General features: G+C 46.5%; 1 protein-coding gene across 1 annotated transcript in view; it reads right to left on the reverse strand.

Moving 5' to 3' along the window:
* ZNF660 (zinc finger protein 660) overlaps nucleotides 1-10,989 on the reverse strand; it is a 30,894-nt gene extending 19,905 nt beyond the window's left edge. The window contains exons 1-6 of the mRNA XM_019634074.1: nucleotides 10,438-10,989; nucleotides 8,417-8,971; nucleotides 4,387-4,555; nucleotides 2,844-2,935; nucleotides 2,420-2,546; nucleotides 9-528 (exon numbers count right to left, since the gene is read on the reverse strand). Of these exons, the coding sequence (XP_019489619.1) occupies nucleotides 9-528; nucleotides 2,420-2,546; nucleotides 2,844-2,935; nucleotides 4,387-4,555; nucleotides 8,417-8,839 (1,331 nt within the window). The 5' untranslated portion in view covers nucleotides 8,840-8,971; nucleotides 10,438-10,989. The remainder of the gene's footprint in view (nucleotides 1-8; nucleotides 529-2,419; nucleotides 2,547-2,843; nucleotides 2,936-4,386; nucleotides 4,556-8,416; nucleotides 8,972-10,437) is intronic.
* Between the last annotated feature and the right edge of the window lie 7,493 nt (nucleotides 10,990-18,482).

Consider the following 18,482-nt stretch of genomic DNA (forward strand, 5'->3'; position numbering starts at 1 on the left):
TCCCACACTTGCTGCATTCATAGGGCTTTTCCCCCGTGTGGATTCTGAGATGAACTATGAGCTGAGAGGTCTGTCTGAAGGTCTTACCACACTCATTACACTCATAGGGTTTCTCTCCAGTGTGGATTCTCTGATGGCCAATGAGGTGTGAACTCCAATTGAAGGCTTTGCCACATTCATCACATTGATAGAATTTCTGTGCCTTCAGAACTCCTTGGCGTTCTGCAGGACTGGGGGACAGATCTGGATGCTCCCCAAGTTCCTCGTATTCATCACATCCATCTTTGGTGGATTTGTCTTTATCCTCACATGTTCTTTCCAAGAAACCACTTTCCAGTTGGCTCCCTTCCTCATCTGAGGGTTGTACTTCTAGCTTCTCTAAAGCATCTTCACAGGCATCGGCAGCCTCTGGCCCCCCAGGAACCACCCCATAGAGGCCTCCTGATGTCCCATCAGAAGATGGCTCTGATCCTTTAGAAATTTCCTGCTTTGGAGGTAACTCGGAACTCTCCATCCCAGTCTCCCCTGCTGCCGAGAGAAAGAAGAAAACAGCTTTTACTCAGTTCTTGTCCTATTGAGGAAACAATCATCAGAAGTCCATGCACCTGAAAAAACTTCACATTATGGGTAAGGAATGAGGTGACACAGAAGAGAAAATGAGAAACGCTCAAATTTTTCTAAATTACCAGAAACACGAAGAGGGGAAAGATGGCAGTGGTGGAGGGTAGACAAGGAGCCATCAGGACAGACAGACGCTGAGTCAGCACAGACAAGTGAGCAGGTAACTGAAAGGCTACCGACCAGATGTAAAGCATGTTTTATCTTCCAGAAGTCACTTAGATGCTATGTCTTCTTAGTAAATTACAAACTCTAAGATCTTCTCCAAACATGACATTGCATGGTTCCATGATTCTCAGCAAGGTGTTGGGGAGAGCATGATGGCAAATACCTCAAATCAAATATGAGAAACAGTATGGGCAAAAATGAGAATTGAAAAAAAATTTATATTATGAAGGTTTGATTAGGAAAAAGTGTAAAATAGGAGTGCTTCTGGAATAATAGGAAAGCACCAAGATTTTGAGAAGCTATAGGTTCAGAAATGTTGGGGAAAAAACTAAAGTGGGGAACTGAGCTCGAACAGTGGGTATCCCCTAGATCCTGGAGCTCTGGGCTGGTGGGAGGCAGTACTACACTCCTATGAAAATTAAGAAGGGCATCAACAATTTGAAATATAAATCAAAATATAGCTTTGGAATCTTGATAATCTGAAATTATAAGGACTAAACAGTTGAACATGTGCTGAATTCTAGATGTTTTTAATACCAAAGCTGGGAGAAGGCCAAGCAATCACGTTTATAGCTAAACACAAAAATGTTGGTTCCTTCGAAGACATATAAACCAAGGAAACAAATCATCATGCTACTTTAGAATGTGGATGTTGCAGATTTCTGAATCCCCGACTCCTGAGACCACCCTCTATAGACAAGACTACTGTCCCAGACTTGTCAATCACAGAACCTGTCCTGACAACAGCACCTTCAAAGGCAGCTGCCCTTCTCCAGTCTTTCCTGAAGGGGAAGCTGAGGCAACCATGCCGTGTGCCAAGTACGCAGCCATCCCATGATGAAGCACGGGTGACTGGACAGAGCCAGGCACTACACCCAAGTGTACCTTTTCTGTAGATTAGACATCAGCCTCTGCTGTGGCCAGAGCCAAAGTTCTGTCCAAACTGACATGATATCTCACTGCTGAACCATCCTTGGAGTCCCTCTCTAAGGAAACTCGGATCAGGAAATAGGGCAAAGTGAAGGAAACTACAAGGAGGAGCTCGAGCTGAAATGATGCACGGAGAAGCCTGGCCACTAGGAGCCACAGCGAGCAGGAAGCATGAGGGAACAGAAAGTCTACTCAAGGAGCTATGAGGGGACCAAAGGTTCAGAGTGAAGACAAAGGGTAGCAGAGGAAGGACAAAACGGATATGCAGGGAGCAGCTGCGTTCCATCCCCGGTACGACAGCATGTGAACATTCATTTCCTTTTCTTGCTCAGGCTCTCAGGCTCCCCAGTCTCAACAGGCCCTGCTTCTCCAAGTCTGGTCTAGCCGGTCAGTTAGTTCAGGGTTTCCATTCCTTTAGCCTTATTGTAAGTAACGTAGCTCATTACTTACGATAACGTGAGTGGCTCTCTGTTCCTTACAACCACAAACTCTAACGAAACCACCCTAGCTCACTCCACAATGAAGTAAAGAGGATGCTGATAACTGTTAAAGCTGGGTGATGGGCGCAGACAGGTTTATTATACTGTTCTCTCTACTTTGTCTATGTTTCCCACTTTTCATAATAAAGGTTATAAAGAACAGGAATATAGCAAAGGAGATGTGAGGGATGCAGACGCTAAGGGATGGGGCCCAGAATCATTACCCAACGAGGCAAAGCTGCGGTACGTTTCCGGCATGATGTTCCGGTTCAGGCCTCTCTGACTCCGCGCTGGACCTTTCCACTGCTTCTCAGGATAGTCCACAGACAGGAACCCGAACGCTGCAGACCCCTAGAATGACAAGCTTCTATTGCTCAGAAACATTCCCAGTCTGAGCAACAGTCATCAGGGGTGCCAAGAACACAGGGCAAGGGCCCTGGTGGGTTAAGGGGTGGGGGAGGGACAACGGGAACGACACATCTAAAAGAACAAGCCCAGGGCAAGACAGAACCCATGAACTCAGCAGGCGGGGCCAGCTCCGGGGAAGCCACAGGAACAGTCTCAGAATGGCCAGCGCCCGGAGGTGAGCGCTACCTATTCCTGGGCCGAAGACTCAGATACTCCGGAAAGACAGACAACCAAGCTCACCTGGGGCCGGACCATCCGAAGCATAGGCGCCACCACTTGGTCTCCTAAGTGCCCCGCTTGGGGAAGGGCAGGCCCCCAGGAAGCACCATGAGCTGAGGGAGGAAAGAAAGCTATGAGTGGGACAAGGCCTGCCTTTGGCTCCTATAAGGTCTGTACCCCAGTGCGTGGATTCAAGAGAACCCAGGCAGCTGCACACACTCAGTCTCATGCCTCTTCCAGGCAGGCATTGTCCTAAGTGTGTGTGAATGTTCCGTGGAGGATGCGGTACGAGGTCCCTGGTCAAACAGAACTGGCTTCTCCCAGGCCTCGGCTTCTACCTCTCGGAGGGAAGCTATCTTCTCACCTCTCTCTCTCCCACGGCTTCCCTGGCGCCAGCCTCTCCTGACTTCCCCTCAGGTCTCTGGCCCTCCTTCCCTGGTTTCCCTTCCTTCTCCTGCCCTCTCCTTTGGTCGCCCCAGGCACTCAGGCCTCAGAGCTCCCCTGTTCTCTCTGTGAGGTCTCAACGACGGTCACAGCTCTCGTGCTGCTCTCACATTTCCTGGCTCTCTTCGCCACCTGTCACAGGCTTCCAGTCGCCTACTGGACATTCCATGTGGTGTGCCACAACTTAAGCTCAGTGTCTAAAATGCATGCTCTTAATATTTTCCTTTGCTGACTTCTCAAGTTCTGTCAGTGATCCCAGTCATTGGCCCAAATCCTCTAATTCCCCCTCTTCTCTGTTGCCCCACAGATTTTTCCTTCACAATGTCTGTCATATCTATCCCTTTCCTCTCCACTTAATCTCTCTCAAGCAATGATTGCCTCACATCTACTCTCCTACACTAGCCTCCTACTGAGGCTCCCGGCCACTGGTCTCCTGATTCGATCTACAGAGCTCACATGTACCAGAGTAATCATACTAAAATATTTTTTCTAACCCACCATTTCCTGCCCCCCAAAACCTTCCTGGCCTCACCTCTAAGGTCCTCAGGCTCCCAAATATACTCCTCGTTGACCCCACCTCAATGGTCCGAGGAGTTCCCACTAAGAGTCTTTGCTTATATCCTCTGCTCTGGCACCTGCCTCTCGTCTCTACACTTTAGTTTCTCCCCAACGTTTCACTGTCCAATCCCATTGCTACCTCCTCCATGAAGCATCCCCTACCCGCTCCAGCTCACCATTAACAATGTCACATTGCTCATTTGTGATGGCATCAAATGCCTGGGCATAGATCTCACGCATACGTATTTTATGAGGTTGCCTCTTCTTGTACTATGACTGATTCTCTGCTAATTAGATTACAAGCTCTTGGAAAGCAGCGATGGTGTCCCACCTCTCTCTGGTCCCTAACAGTGTCTTTCCCATGACATGCGCTTGACCAAAATTTGCTAAATACATGAATGATTGAAGAATAAGCCAAAGGAACAGACAAAGTCACCAGGGAAGGAAGACAGAGGGCAGGGCAATGAGGGGTTCCGATAGGGTGAAAGATGGGGAGATGAAGGAAAGGAGACTCCAGGAGAAGGGAGGCGTGGCTTCAGGCCAGAGCTGGAGAGGTGAGTACCAGAGTGCCCATTGGGGAGGTGGTGTGGCCCTGGGTCATGAGGAGGCTCAAGGTGGGCTCCAGGGACTGAACCCTCACTGAGGGGTGAGGTAGGAGGAGATTCCTCTGTTGCACCAAGGGCTGTCATCTCCTCCAAATGCATTTCCTGTTCCTGTGTTGGAGCTGAAACCTAGAGGGAAGGAAATACAATTGGGTTCAAAAGAGCATCCTTGAAAGTACAGAACCCAAAACCTCTAAGAAGCACCCCTAGAAAGAAAGCCAGGATAAAGAATAGCCAGGGTATCCTTCCAGCCCCACCAGTACAGCCAATTGGGGGAAAAACTGTCAAAGCAGGGTCTACAGCTTGCAGTTCTACTTGCCATCCTTCTGTTGACCTTGAAGACCAGATTATATACAGATTTCCACTGTATCAGCTCTTCAGACACAAAACCATCCAGAAAAAGGACCCAGGAGAGCAATTCAGTACACTCCCTAGGGCCTTAGCCAGCAGAAAAGACCAATCAGAAGTACCAGGGAAATAAAAAATGATTTGTCTGCCTGTAGGTGCACAAATAATGCTTCTGAGGCTGACATTAAAGCAACATCCCAGAACAGTGGCTGACAAACCTCAAGGGCTTTTCCAATTTCTCTCAGCATGTCTCCTCTTCAGAGAAGCCATACCTGACCACACTGACAAAAGCAAGGATAGTCACTTTCTCAAATTATCGGATTATATTTTCTATAGCAAGCATTAATCTTCTTTTTTTAAGATTTTATTGGGAAATTGGGGGAGGGGAACAGCTTTGGGGAATTGGGGGAGGGGAACAGACAAGTCCTTTTGTTCTTCAGTCTAGTTGTGGAGGACGTCACTCCACTGGCCCATGTTGGTATTATCATTGCGCTCTTCCCAGATGAGGCAGATTGGTCGCCGGCCTCGGGACGGCCGCTCACTGCAGCTGCCAGCCACTCATGGTAGCTTACGGCAGTCCACTGCAGCTCCACAGCAGCCTACGCCAACGCCGGTGACTCACGACAGCCCAGCTCCAGGTTGAGCTGATGTTCAGCATCTTAGCTGTAGAGGGCAGTGTCACTGACCCTTATGTGGGATCCGAACCAGGGACCTGCTGCTCAGAGCAGGCGTACCAAGCCAACTCCTAACCAACGTGCACTCGGCCAGCTCAAGCATTAATCTTTATATTATCTGATTCATACTTTTATTGTCTATTTCTTCCCCAATGATATATAAGCTTTTTGAGGGTAAGAGATTTGTCTTGATCACTAGCTCCTAGAACTATGTTTGGCCCAACACTGGTGCTCAATTGATGTTTGCTAACTGACATCCTCTCGATATTTTGCTGAAAGTTTTTAGGGTTGTCCGCAAATTGAGTTATCAATATGTACTACCTCTCCCCAATAATTTATATTAAAAAAGTAAAATAAGATCAGATAACTCCAATCTTTAGAGACCCTGAGAATACCTGAGAGCACAGATCTTTTCTTTCTAATTGTTGCTTACTGTCATCAAACTAGCTCCTCACAAGCTCATGGTTAATATTTTTACTGGCATTTGGAGCAGAAAACCTAAAACATTATCTAAATAAATCACATTTATAAACTCACTTGCTCTGGCATGTACACAGTATAACATAATATAAAAATAGCTGCTCCTTCAAGAAACCATGCTGGATTTGCCTGACTGGGTTACAGCTGCTGAGATGGAAGGGGCCTCACTCCTTTAGTGTATATCTCTCCAATGTAGTGTAGGACCAGTAAATTCCTAGGGTCTGGGGTTCCCCGCTTTTCCACTGGACAGTTCTTATAAATGGGAGTTACAGTTCTCAAACACAGCAGCTGTGGGCACTGGCAAAAAATAGAACTTAACTGCACTGTGACAACACAACCCTGTAATTCACCAGCAATTAAATCCTGGTTCAGTTCCTCTTCATTATCTAGGACGCACAGGTTTTCTTTCCTCACAGGCATGAAATCCTTATTCCAATTTTCAATCTAAGATGGCATTCCACAGCCAGTCATTAGGGGAAAGCTAGGGGCTTAGAACCCAAGAAGCTGGAAAATCCTGGTTCCCATACTTGGTGGTAACTCAGCAATATCCTAACACTTTGGTCAAGTCTCGTGGACAAAGGGAATGCTTCTTAGCTCTGTAATCCTAGATGACTCGATTAACTATTCTGTGCTCCCGTTACTTTGTCAAATGAAGATAATGATTACTATTTGTGTATTTTGTAAGCCTGCAAGGAGCAGAAATAAGATACAGGGTATAAAAGCATTTTGTAGGTTGCATGATTCTGCAGTCCAGCGGGGATTACTCTACAACCCTCTCCAGCCCCAGTGTGCACACATTACTCCTGCCAAGCAGACTAACTTTGATCTGCCCTCATATTCCTCAATCTCCTGGCAAACTGCCATGAATAAGCTTGTTTATTCATTTAGTCATTTAGCCATAAATACATTTTATGCGCCCATCCTAGGAGAGAGTCCTGTTCTCATGTCTTCATGTCAGAAAACTGAAGCTAACAATAGTGGCAGAATAAGAAACTGAGGCCCCCACTCCTAGGCTGGAGCCATGAGTGTTCAGCTGCCCTGATGGTCAGCTATTAGTCTCTTGGGTTTGTGGCTCAGTCACTTTTTTTCTGACACTCCCTGGATAAAAAAGACTGAGTTTTAATGGAGAGAGCACTCTGTTCTGCTTAAGCAAAAGAAGGTAGGAAATGGGAAAAATTTTTTTCTACCTTCCTCATTAAATGGCACTCTGAATACTTCTTCACCACCTGTCTTTGCCCATGGTTGGGGCTAGTTGCTCTGTAGTCCTTAGCAATAGCTGATTTGTTCCTGTGTGTTTACTTGTTTACTATTTCACAAAGCGATTCACAAGGAAATAATGGTTGACGATGGATTTGGTAACTCCAAATGGGCACTGGCTAGTACACCTGGAAAAAGGTGTAGCCCTAGGATGCCAATCAACTGGACTGATTCCCTAGATATGTAATCATTTTTTTAAAAAGAACTGAATAAAATTGGGTGATGAGTACTTGGGAAATTTCATATACTGGTTTTCCCTGGTAAAGTACAAAAAAGTAAACTTAGAGGGGACCCTAATCCACCCAGCTCAGTTACAATGGAGCACTTTGACACATCTGGAGGATACGTCTTATCCATGGTGTGATAGTTTTCATTGGAGTCAATTTGGCACTAACCTGGGTGTTGCTGTGAAGGTATGTTGTATATGTGATTGAAGTCCATAATCAGTTTAATTTAAGTAAAGGAGATTATCCTAGATAATCTGGATCAGACTGATTCAACCAGTTGCAAGACCTAAAAATCAGAGCTGAGGGTTCCATGAAGAAATTCTGCCTGTGGACAGCAACTTCGGCCTGTGCCTGAGAGTTCCAGCCAGCCCTTCCCGACGGCCTGCCCTACTGATTTCAGAGTTGCCAGGTTTCCCACTGTTATCACTCTCCAACGTTTCCTCTCATTTGAGTTACCTTGCTTTACATTTCAGAGAGCTCAGGGAACTAGGAAAAACTGAATTTGGAATCAAAGAGGCAAAAAGACCCCAGTGGGGTCTGGAAAGCTAGAAAAGGAATACATGATTATGAGGCCCCAAAACGTTACTTCTCACAAGTAATCTATGAGGCAGGAAAAGAGAGAATTGACTCTGAGAAGTCCAAGGAAGTGAGTAATAAGAACTTCTCAAATGAGGGCCCATGTGATCAGCATACCCAAAGGTTTACCTCTCCTGCCATGCTCCCCCAACCCAACCAGTTGCAGATCCTCTACCAGCCAGGAGTGCAGTGTGGATCTCCAGGCTGAAGCTGGGCTCATGAAAGACTATTTCATAAAGTGATCCACAGAGCTTGGCTGTGAATTGCATTTTTGTTTATGGCTTGGAGCACAAAACTATTTCCCCTTTATCCATGAAACTGGCTCAGAATCCTAAGGGCAAACCAGCTTAAAATGAAGAATGCCTATTCCCAGGCTAACCTTAGCGCTACAGAATGGTTCTAGATGCCATTCTAGATTCAGTGCTCACCTCTCCTGGTCCACTGAGATGTCTCTGGAAATCCTCCACCACAGCCACGGCTTCCTCGCCACTCTCAGGGTGATGCAGCTGCACCCAGGTCCGGAGCTCCCCAGGCAGGATGCTCAGGAACTGCTCCAGCACCAGCAGCTCCAGGATCTGCTCCTTGGTGTGCACGTCTGGCATCAGCCACCAGTGACAGAGCTCCCGGAGCCGGCTCAGCGCCTCCTGTGGCCCAGACATCTCATGGTAACATAACTGCCTAAAGTGTAGCCGGAAAATTTCACAGACAGGAGGGTGGTTCTTTTGGAGACTGCAGCCCTGCCCCCAGGTCTGGCTCCCTGGCTCCTGCTTCACGGTCAGGCGCCTCTCCTGCTTCTGGAAAACGGTTGCCCTGGGGATGAGGCCTAACGTTCCCCTGCCTTGGGTGGCCATTGTGACCCCAAAGAGAAGCTTGTTCCAGCAGCAGTTTGTTTGATTAAAAGCAGTTTGTCCGATAATGGTCTGTAATTCAGGTCTCAGGAGCTGTTTTCCAGAGTCGGGGGTGTGGGGTGATGGGAGTGTGACCTACAGAAACATCAAGAGAGAAGTCAAAGGCCCTGAAGTGTTCAGCCCCAGACTGACGACAGAACCTGCACAGTTAAAAAGCAAAGCTCCAGAAAAAAAAAGAGCACAACCAGCGCAGTTTCTCTAAGTAACTCTCCAAGTGACTTCTCTTCTTAAATTTTAAGTGGCTCTCATAACCTACAGGATAAAACCTAAATATCCATGCCTAGCTTTCACAGCCCTCCACAACCTGGCCTTAGGCCTCTGTTCTAGCCATAACCCCTATCACTCTCCCCAAGTATCCAGGTTAGAACGACAGCAATGATCTCCACATGTGGGATATGCAAGATGATCCAAAGGGTGCATAATACTAAATTGTCACTTAACTCCCATTTAGTGTATGTTTTATAATGTGCATTAAATTTATAAAAATAGTACAAACTTGGGCCGGCCGAGTGGCTCAGTTGGTTAAGAACTCGCTCAAGAGTCTGAGCTCTGAGCAACAGCAGTTCACGTCCAGCCCGAGCGGAGCAGCCGCTGAGCTGCCAACAGGTAGCAGGATGGCTCAGCTAAAAAATAAAAAATAAAAAAAAAATATATATATATATATATACAGTACAAACTTTAATTTACAAATCAACCTATGTTGCAAGTGCAGGCTTAACACTCTTCTACTCTTCTCTATTGTGACAGAGGTGCACAACAAAGTCTGGGACTAAAGCTCTAGAGACAAGGCTAGAATATTCTTTCCCTGTTTGGATTTTTCTTCTTCCTTTAAACTTCTAACTCCTACTCATCTGTCAAGACCCAGACAAATGCCATTTTCTCTTGAAGGCTTTCTTGACTGCCCCATGCAGGAAGAGAGCTGGTAAACTCCTTTGTACCTCTCACTGTAACACTGTATTTTACCTAGTTGATACACAACTCCCCACTCACATCCTCCAAACAGCTGCCACCAAAGGAAAGGAACCTGATGGAGTCAGAAGCCAGACCTTTTCTACTCAACCCAGCGTCCTTAGAAAGCCTTTCTGATCTCTCTAGGCTTTAAGTGTGGCTATCGTCTCAGGGAGCCCACAGTATCTTTTTCATTCAAACCTCTACTAGAGCACTTCTCACACCGTGCTTGTGGTTGACATAGCTGCTGTCTCTCCACTTTCTGGGAGGACTCAAAGGGCAGGGCTGTTTCCCAGTCATCTGTGTACATATGTGTGTACACTGCATACAGAAACATCTGGCAAATGAATGAATGTGGTTCACTTGACTGATACTGAACTGGGGGAAAAGTTTTATTCAGTTTATATATGGTAAAAATCAGCACCTGAGTGGTAGCTAGCGCATCTGTGCTAAGCTTCCAATTCACCATGCACCTTAGTACCCTGCGCAAGTTACTTCTAAGTCTTGATTTCTTTAAAAAGGCAAAGGTGGACTTAAAAATAATCTGTAAACTCTGCTCTGAGTTGCCAAACGTACAAGAAATTCCGTCCTACCTACTTCCTCTGCTGCTTCCAATGCTCAGCAGCTTATCTCATCTGGATTTTTGCGTCTCCAAGTCACACTCCACTTTTGAAATTCCGACAGCGCCTGACCCACTTCTGATGTTTTCCTATTGTATCCTAGTGCAAGGCCGGGAAAACATCTCATCTCCATTTCGCGTTCGACCAGGTTTCCGGCTCACCTGGCCACATCCGCCCAGTTCATCGCTGTACCCGCAGGTGCCAGGCTCCGTGCCAGGCACGGCTGGTCAGGGGAATGGGTCACAGAGGAGTCGCTGCATCCGGCGGCTTCTGAGCATCCCAGGGACCGCGCCGCTGGCCGCGGGGGGCGACGCGCGGGCCAGGCCAGGGTCGCTGCCTTGGGCTGTGGGCGGCTGTTGTGGCTCCAGCCTCGCGACCCCAGCTCCGACCGCGCCTCCCTCCCCGTCACCGATGCGCTCACTGAGGTACCGCGGCGGCGACGTCCGGGCGCCGGTCACCACCCCGGCCCGCGGAAACGAAAACAATGGCCGAGTCGGAAGTGAGAGAAGCCCCAGAAGCCCCACTTCCGGCCGCCAGGATCCCGGAAGTCTGGGTCTCCAAGGTGGGCGCGCGCGCCCCCACCCCCGCCCCCGGGCGAGCAGGCGGCACCCTGGTCGCCATGACAACTCGCTCCGGGGCGGGAGTGGGGGCGGGGCCTCAGCTGAGGCCTCCGGCTCTTGGACCATTCAAGGCCTGGGCAACCGGACGCTCTCCGTCTCTGCCCTTTCCCCTCTGGGTAACCTCGGGGAAGACAGCCTGTTCTTTCATCTGAAAAAATGCAGAGCATAGCGTGTGCCCCACGGGGCTATGAGCGCTGACATGGGTAACAGACACACCTACATAGCAAAAGGCCTGGCATATCCTAAGCATTCCGTCAGATGTTATTAAACGATGTGTGATGCCCAGGGCATCGTCACCCAAAATGAGTCTCAATGAAGTGAGCGACAGGCATCTCCATCTTACTGATGAAGAAACAGGCCCAAAGACTGTGATCTTTTTGGTCCATAGATGTGATTAATCTTTCCCTAAAACAGCACCAGCACTCTGCTGTCCAAGGAGAGGCGCCAAGAGAGGGCCAAGGAGCTAATCAAAAATGGGAAGAGATGGGGACAACATCATGTAGATGCAGCTGTCTAGTCTGGTATCGGAGAGGTAAGTGTTACCCAGGTGAAGTATGATTTGCACACAGAAGTAGGATGTGAGCAGGTCCTTGCTGCTAACATGACTGAGCAGGCCCTAGAAGCACAACCTTTCCGTTTAATAGCCACGGGTGAAGGGTAAAGGATGAGAGGAACCACTTTCCAATGGAGTGAACTGTATTTTATGTATCTCATTGTAGCACAGCAGGTAGGACCTTAGGGATCCAAAGTAACAGTTTGCTGGGCTGTCCAGGGACCAGCAATATCCCGAGTGTTCCGGGCCTACTTCTGGACCTGGCATGTGTCACTCATGTCTCTGCACAAGCCAGGACAGAAACAAAGGCATCAGAAGACCGCAGCAGAGTCTTCACAGGCTTAAAGGAGATCTCTTAGACCAGTCTTTACCCACTGAGCCTAATGAGTGACTTTCTGATACCAAGGTAGCCCTCTACATTTGGAAACCTCACAGAGAGGTTCTGACTCTCTGGTTCTAGCCTCTGCCTCACATTGCCATTGAGTGTGGTCTATTGGTCCATTAAGGCCTCAGAGACTCAGGGTTCTTGAGCAAGAAATCTCTCAAGGCCAAGTCCGTCAGCTCTGGTTTTCAGGTTTCCCTGACCGTGTGTAGTCCCACAGCTCTGGCTGCCTAGTATGTAGAAGACACAAGGATCTGGAAAACAAGGTTGAGTTCTTTTATTCCTTAGAACTGTTTTATCCTCAGGTGGTTGGCTTCATTATCTGTAATGTCCAGGTTCATCCAGGCATTGTGTCTAAACTTCGTAGGTACCTCCGTGGCCAGCACTGTGGGTCTTATCTACAATGACTAGGCTGGGTCCCAGTGGTGGGGACATGCCCCACGATGCCTCCCACATAGCACCTTGGGACACCTGCACTTGGGACAAAGACAATCCCAGAAGGCCTGAGAGTACACTACCCTGACCTCTCTTAGAAACCATTACACTAGCCTTGGTATGAAAGCTAACAGAACAGGTAACCCAAATTCTACAATATGTGCCTAAAACAGAACTCACCATCTACCCCCCAACCTGAAGCTTCACCTATGTTCCCATCACTGTAAAAGGCACTATCATTCACCCAGGGGGCCCAAACTAGAACCCAGGATGTCATGCCATGGGCTGGGTGTCTATAGGCAAGTTACCGAGCCTCTCTGTGCTGAAGTTTTCTCCTCTGTAAAATAAGGATAATAATAGCACCTAAATCATAGAGTTGATATGAGCATTGGGTGAGATAATATATACAAAGGACTTAGAATGGTGCCTAGCACATTGTAGGTATTATAGGTGTTTTTTAGTATTATGTTCCCTCCCAATTCTTCATCCCCTGTATCAGATTATTGCCAAGTCCTGTCAAGTCTGTGTCTTCTTGGTACATAACAAAACAACAACAGAAAATAACTACACAACTTATGCTGCTCTGCATCACATTGTTCCCTACCTTGTGTTAAGTCCTGCCCAAGGTGAGGGTACCTGTGAGAAGGGTGTTCCTAAGGGCCTTTTGGATTTAAGGAGACCACAGAGAGAGGAGCATAGGCAGGTCTGGAGATTCTCTGCCCCCAAACTGCTCAGACCTTCTCATATCATCTATGTGGACAATCCCCTTTTCAGCAGCCAGGACACTCTTACACATCCTGAGAATAAGGTGGGGTCCTAGAATCCACTCCTACCCCCATAGTTGTAATGTGGGCAGGAACCCCACCTACTGTGCTTGAATTGGAGTAGATGGGGCTCACGCCCTAGCTAGGATAGCAGAGACTCTCCTATCACCTTGCAAACTTCTACTTGTCCTTCAAGACTTAGCTGAGAAATCTCCTTCTCTAGGAAGTCTTCCATGTACCAATGTCCCCACCTGGATTAGATAGATACTCCTTCCTTTGTGCTCCTGTGGTGGCCTGCCATGTGCTTCTCATGGCCCGTATTTGTCACAATGCATTAACATTGTTTACTTGTCAACCTCCCCCACTGTACAGTAAGCCCGATGGGGCTGACATCGTGTCTCTGGTTCACAATTCAGTCCTCAGACACTAACTCCAAGCTTGCTGGTTTTAGTAGCTAGCTGTCTTCTTGGCTAGAAGAAAAGGTCAGGCCATCTTTGCTTCCCTGGTGTCCAGCCCAGAGCCTGGCCTAACCTCTAAGCAATGTATCCTTGATCCAGGTTGCTCTGGAAGGCTTTTTAATCAGGGAAGGAAACTAATCAGTCTGAGTTGTAGAAAGTTGCCTGTGATTACCAGCTATACCGAAGAGCTTGGGGGAAAAGAGGCAGGGGCCTTCCTTATATCTGCTTATCTGCTTTGCAATCCCAGTGTCTGTGTAAGACAGGGTCATTAGCATTTTCAGGTGATGATTTTGAGGCTTGACAAACGTCCTGCTAGCTCGGTAACATTTTACTGGCTGGAAAGGGGGAGGAAGGCTTTGAATTTGGGTCCATAGACTTTCCCTCCACCTCTTCTTTCTATTGCAAGATGCTGTCCCCCTCTGACCCTGATTCATTCCTGTTTTTTAACTTCTCTCAAATTTCTTCCTTCTAATGGTATGCCAGTCTCTGTTACCAGCATGGGGAGGGTAAGTGATGGTCACAAAATGTGGCCTCATGGTAGACCGGGGGAGCAGAAGGGTTCTCTTCAACTTAAACAGCCATAATGTGGCTAGTGGCTACCATATTGCACAGCCACAGCTCTATAATAAAGGAAGACAAGGAGAAAAGGGGGTGGAAAAGTTGTTGGGTGAGCCAACCTAGAGTATCTGCCACAGGACTACACTTACTTTCTTGAACTTCCCTGCTACCTTGACTTCAGTGATAACATATTCTCAGTTCTACTTCTTTGACACACCTTTTTTGGGTATATAGCATCAATTACTGGGCTCTCAATGTGAACCAAACTCTTCCTCCATCCACCCTTCAAATGTCAGTGTTCCCCAAGATTGTCCTGACATTTTCATCTCACTTTTCACACTTTCCCTCTCTGGGTGAGTTCATCTACACATTGTTTCTCCTAACTCCCACAAGCTGATGACTTCCAAATCTGAATACCTACTACTATAAGAGCTCCAGCTTCATACATCTGTCTCCCTATTTGTCTCTACATAAATGTCTCACAGGCACCCCAAACTCAACATGTCTCAAGTTGAACAGTTACCAATGAAACAAATATTCATTTTGCAACCATTGAATACCAGGCAGTGGGTTAGGTGTGAGGGATAAAGACACAAATAGGATAGACATGGGTCCATTTGGTCCCTATGGTTTAGCAGGTGTAATAGGTAGATTTTCTCTACTGAACTAGCTTTAACTGTTTGTTTTGTTCCATTCATTCTCACCCAAGTGCAAGTTTTTTTGTTTTGTTTTGTTTTTTTCCTTTCACGTTGCTATCCCTCTAGATCAGCAGCTCTCAAACTCTTTAGTCTCAGGAACCTATGACACTCTTAAAAATTCATCAGGACCCCAAAGAGCTTTTGTTTGTGTGATTATATCTCTTGAAATTTACTTATTAGGAATAAAACTGAGACACTTTTTAAAAAAAAAAGATTTTATTGGGAAATTGGGGGAGGGGAACAGCATTGGGGAATCGGGGAAGGGGAACAGACAAGTTGTCCTTTTGTTCTTCAGTCTAATTGTGGAGGACGTTGCTTCATTGGCCCATGTAGGCATTGTGATCATTGCGCTCTTCCCAAGTGAGGCAGATTGGTTGCCGGCTTCTGGACGGCCCCTCACAGTGGCTCTTGGCAGCTCATACCAGCTGCCGGCCACTCATGCTGCCTGCTGGCCACCCAGGGTAGCTTATGGCAGCCCACTGCAGCAGGGGCTGCAGACTACGCCGTCGCCGGCGACCCAAGGCAGCCCAGCTCCAGATTGAGCTGTTGTTCACCATCTTAGATGCAGAGGGCAGTGTTGCTGGCCCTCATATGTGGGATCCGAACCGGGGCCCTGCTTCTCAGAGCTGGTGTCCCAAGCCAGCTCTTAACCAACACACCACTCGGCCGGCCCAAACTGAGACACTTTCAATATATTTATTTAGAAGTAAGAATAAACCCATTACATGTTAACATTTACATTATTTACAAGATATTTTTATGAAAAATAACTTTTCCAAAATGAAAAGTTCTCTCTGGTAACAACTTTTTCTGTTGCAGCCCCCCTATCTAAAGAGGAGGTAAAAAGCTCTTCCAGATTCTGCTGCACCTTAACCACCTCCACCTCAAAACAGTCCACATGCCAAAGTGGCACATTGGGGTGGCATATTGTCTCCTCTTCATTCCTTTTTATCAGTATCTAGTGTTCCATTTTGTACCTTTTAAATGGTTAACTTTGGAGTCTGTTTTGGCACATCTTAATATTTCACCAGCTTTTCTTGTTGTTAGAATTTGTTTGGTATATCTTTTTCCATCCTTTTTTTTTTTTTCAACCTTTTCTATTGTCATGGTTTAAGGTGTGTCTCCTATAAATCTCTCTCTCCCTCCCTCCCTTTTAGTAAGAGAACATAATGTTTTACATAAAGATTAGCTGGTAGCTGTAAAAAAAATAACAGAAACCTCATTTCAAATGAAGTAGGAAGGCCAGAAGGAGGGGCTCTCATGCCTTAAGGCCATCACAAAGCACAACACGGGGAAACTCTTTATTTGTAATAGTCCTTCCCAACTTCCTTTTCCCGTCTATAAAAGAGCTTCCTCTTGTCTGTTTTAGCAGATTTGCATGTGGCTCATCATGGTTGCATGTCCCAGATTGCAATTACTTGCTGTTCTGATAAACCCGTTTTTGCTGGATAAATATCTGGATGACTTTAGTCAACACAGCCTTGGACTCTGTGCCTAAGCCATTAGCTGTGTCCTGACAGTGTCATTTATACCCCATGCATTCTCTCCTGTATTCCTCCTTTCCTGTTCTTTGGTACAGTAAAAATTGAGGGGGAAAACTGAAAACAGGGAGGCTTACTAGGAAGTTAGTGCCATAGGGTAAATACCCCTATGAGACAATTACTGTCTGAAATGGGGTGGTGGAAAGCAAAGGGAGGATGTGAGAGACTTTCTCAAGGAATAATCCGTGGAAGGGAGAGGGGGAATTACAGCTGCGGGAGTAGCTGTGAGAATGCCAGACATCTGAACTGTGGTGTGAGGAAAGAGTTGATTTTATAGGAGAAAAAAAAAAGGTGAATTTTGGACATTAAACTTATGGTGCTGAAGGAGATTCAAGTGAAATATCCAGCAAGCAATGAAAAGGAAAAGCATGGGGGAGAGAGTCTGAGCTCCCGTTTTTCAGAGGTCTCTGTGAGTATAAATATAAAGTCAATGTCTCACTTCACACTGTGCCAAATCCACTAAAATGAAATGGGCCAGCAAACATATTTTTACCTAGCCAAGTTAAATATTAAAAATACTCGAGAAAAATATGTCACACACTATATTACAAGAGAGGCAGGAGTAGCTGAAGCCCTGTACCAAGTCAGAACAGAAGAACATGTGATGAATCAGAATCTTTTTAGCAAGGTCCCGTGTGATTTGTATGTACCTTAAAGTCTGAAAAGCATTGGTCTGGGGGGAGCCTTTTGTTTACAATTTCTGCTCCATCTTTAGGAGCCCTGCAGTCCCAAGGAGGAGAACTTGGGAAGCAAAAGGCACATATGAGGTTAAGGCCTTCTACCCAATGTCAATGATCAGGTCAGGTCATGCTGACAGCTGTGGACTCTAAAATCTAAGGACAATTTGGGTAAAGCAGATATTTGCACAGCCCCATCCTCCAATCAGACTGTATCCAGCCTTCCTGGGACAAATAGAGGAGGCGCTTATTAACCTTTTTTAAGAAATGAATTTGGAGCCTCTCACAGGGGACAAAACAAGTTTAGGCCAGTGCTTCTCAACTCTAATGCTCAGAGGGACCTCTTGGGGAGCTTTATAAAAATCCAATGCCTGGGTTTATGTTGATGAAGGTGACTTTTACAAATAACCTAAGGATGGAGGGCTGGTTGCCAATAGGAGCCAACCGTGTCCTTCGAGGACTGGAACTTTCCATTCCACCCTCTAATTTCCAGGGAGGGGAGGGGCTTGAGGTTGAATCACTTGTCCATGACTAAGTAATGACGCCTCCATAAAATCCCAAAAGGACAGCTTTTAGGACCCCTCCCCCCTTTTTTGGAGACCTTCCTTGTTGTGGAACCAGAACACTTCCATTTGCCACTGTGTGGGACCCCAAGCTCCACAAGGACAGAAACTCCTTTGTTTGGGACCTTGCTCTATGTATCTCTTCATCTGGCTATTGATTTGTATCCTTTAATAGCCTTTGAATAAATTGGTAATCTAGTGAGTAAATAGGTTTTCTTGAGTTCTGTGAGCTATTATAGCAAATTAATCAAGACAGAGGAGGGAATCACGGGGCTCTGATTTGTAGTCAGTTGGTCAGAAGCACAGGAACCACCTGGACTTGCAGCTCGCATCTGAAGTGGAGGGTGGTCTTATGGGACTGAGCCCTTTACCTGCAGATTCTGATTCTATCTCTGCATAAATAGTGCCAGAATTGAGATGAATTCTTGGATTCAGAATTACTTGTTGGTGTGGGAAAGCCTCCACATACATATTGGAACTGGGTCCAGGAACCCTTTTCATCTATCTTTGAACATGCTCAGTTATTTTTTTATTCTTTTCTGGAACTCTTAATAGACTCCTTCTAATTCCTTACTCTATGTCTCTTAAAATCACTTTCATATTTTCAAATTTCTACATCTCTGGACAGGAGGGTTTGTTTCAGGTAATCTAATATGCAAAATTTCTTGAAACAGAAATCCTGCCCCACCAGTGTGGACTGGTCTAGGGACGGGCATGCAACCTCAATGGGTCAATCAAAACTTTTTCCTGAATATTTGTTTTTGTTTTT

This window comes from Hipposideros armiger, unplaced genomic scaffold, assembly GCF_001890085.2.
Source record: "Hipposideros armiger isolate ML-2016 unplaced genomic scaffold, ASM189008v1 scaffold_18, whole genome shotgun sequence".
NCBI classification, from domain to species: domain Eukaryota; kingdom Metazoa; phylum Chordata; class Mammalia; order Chiroptera; family Hipposideridae; genus Hipposideros; species Hipposideros armiger.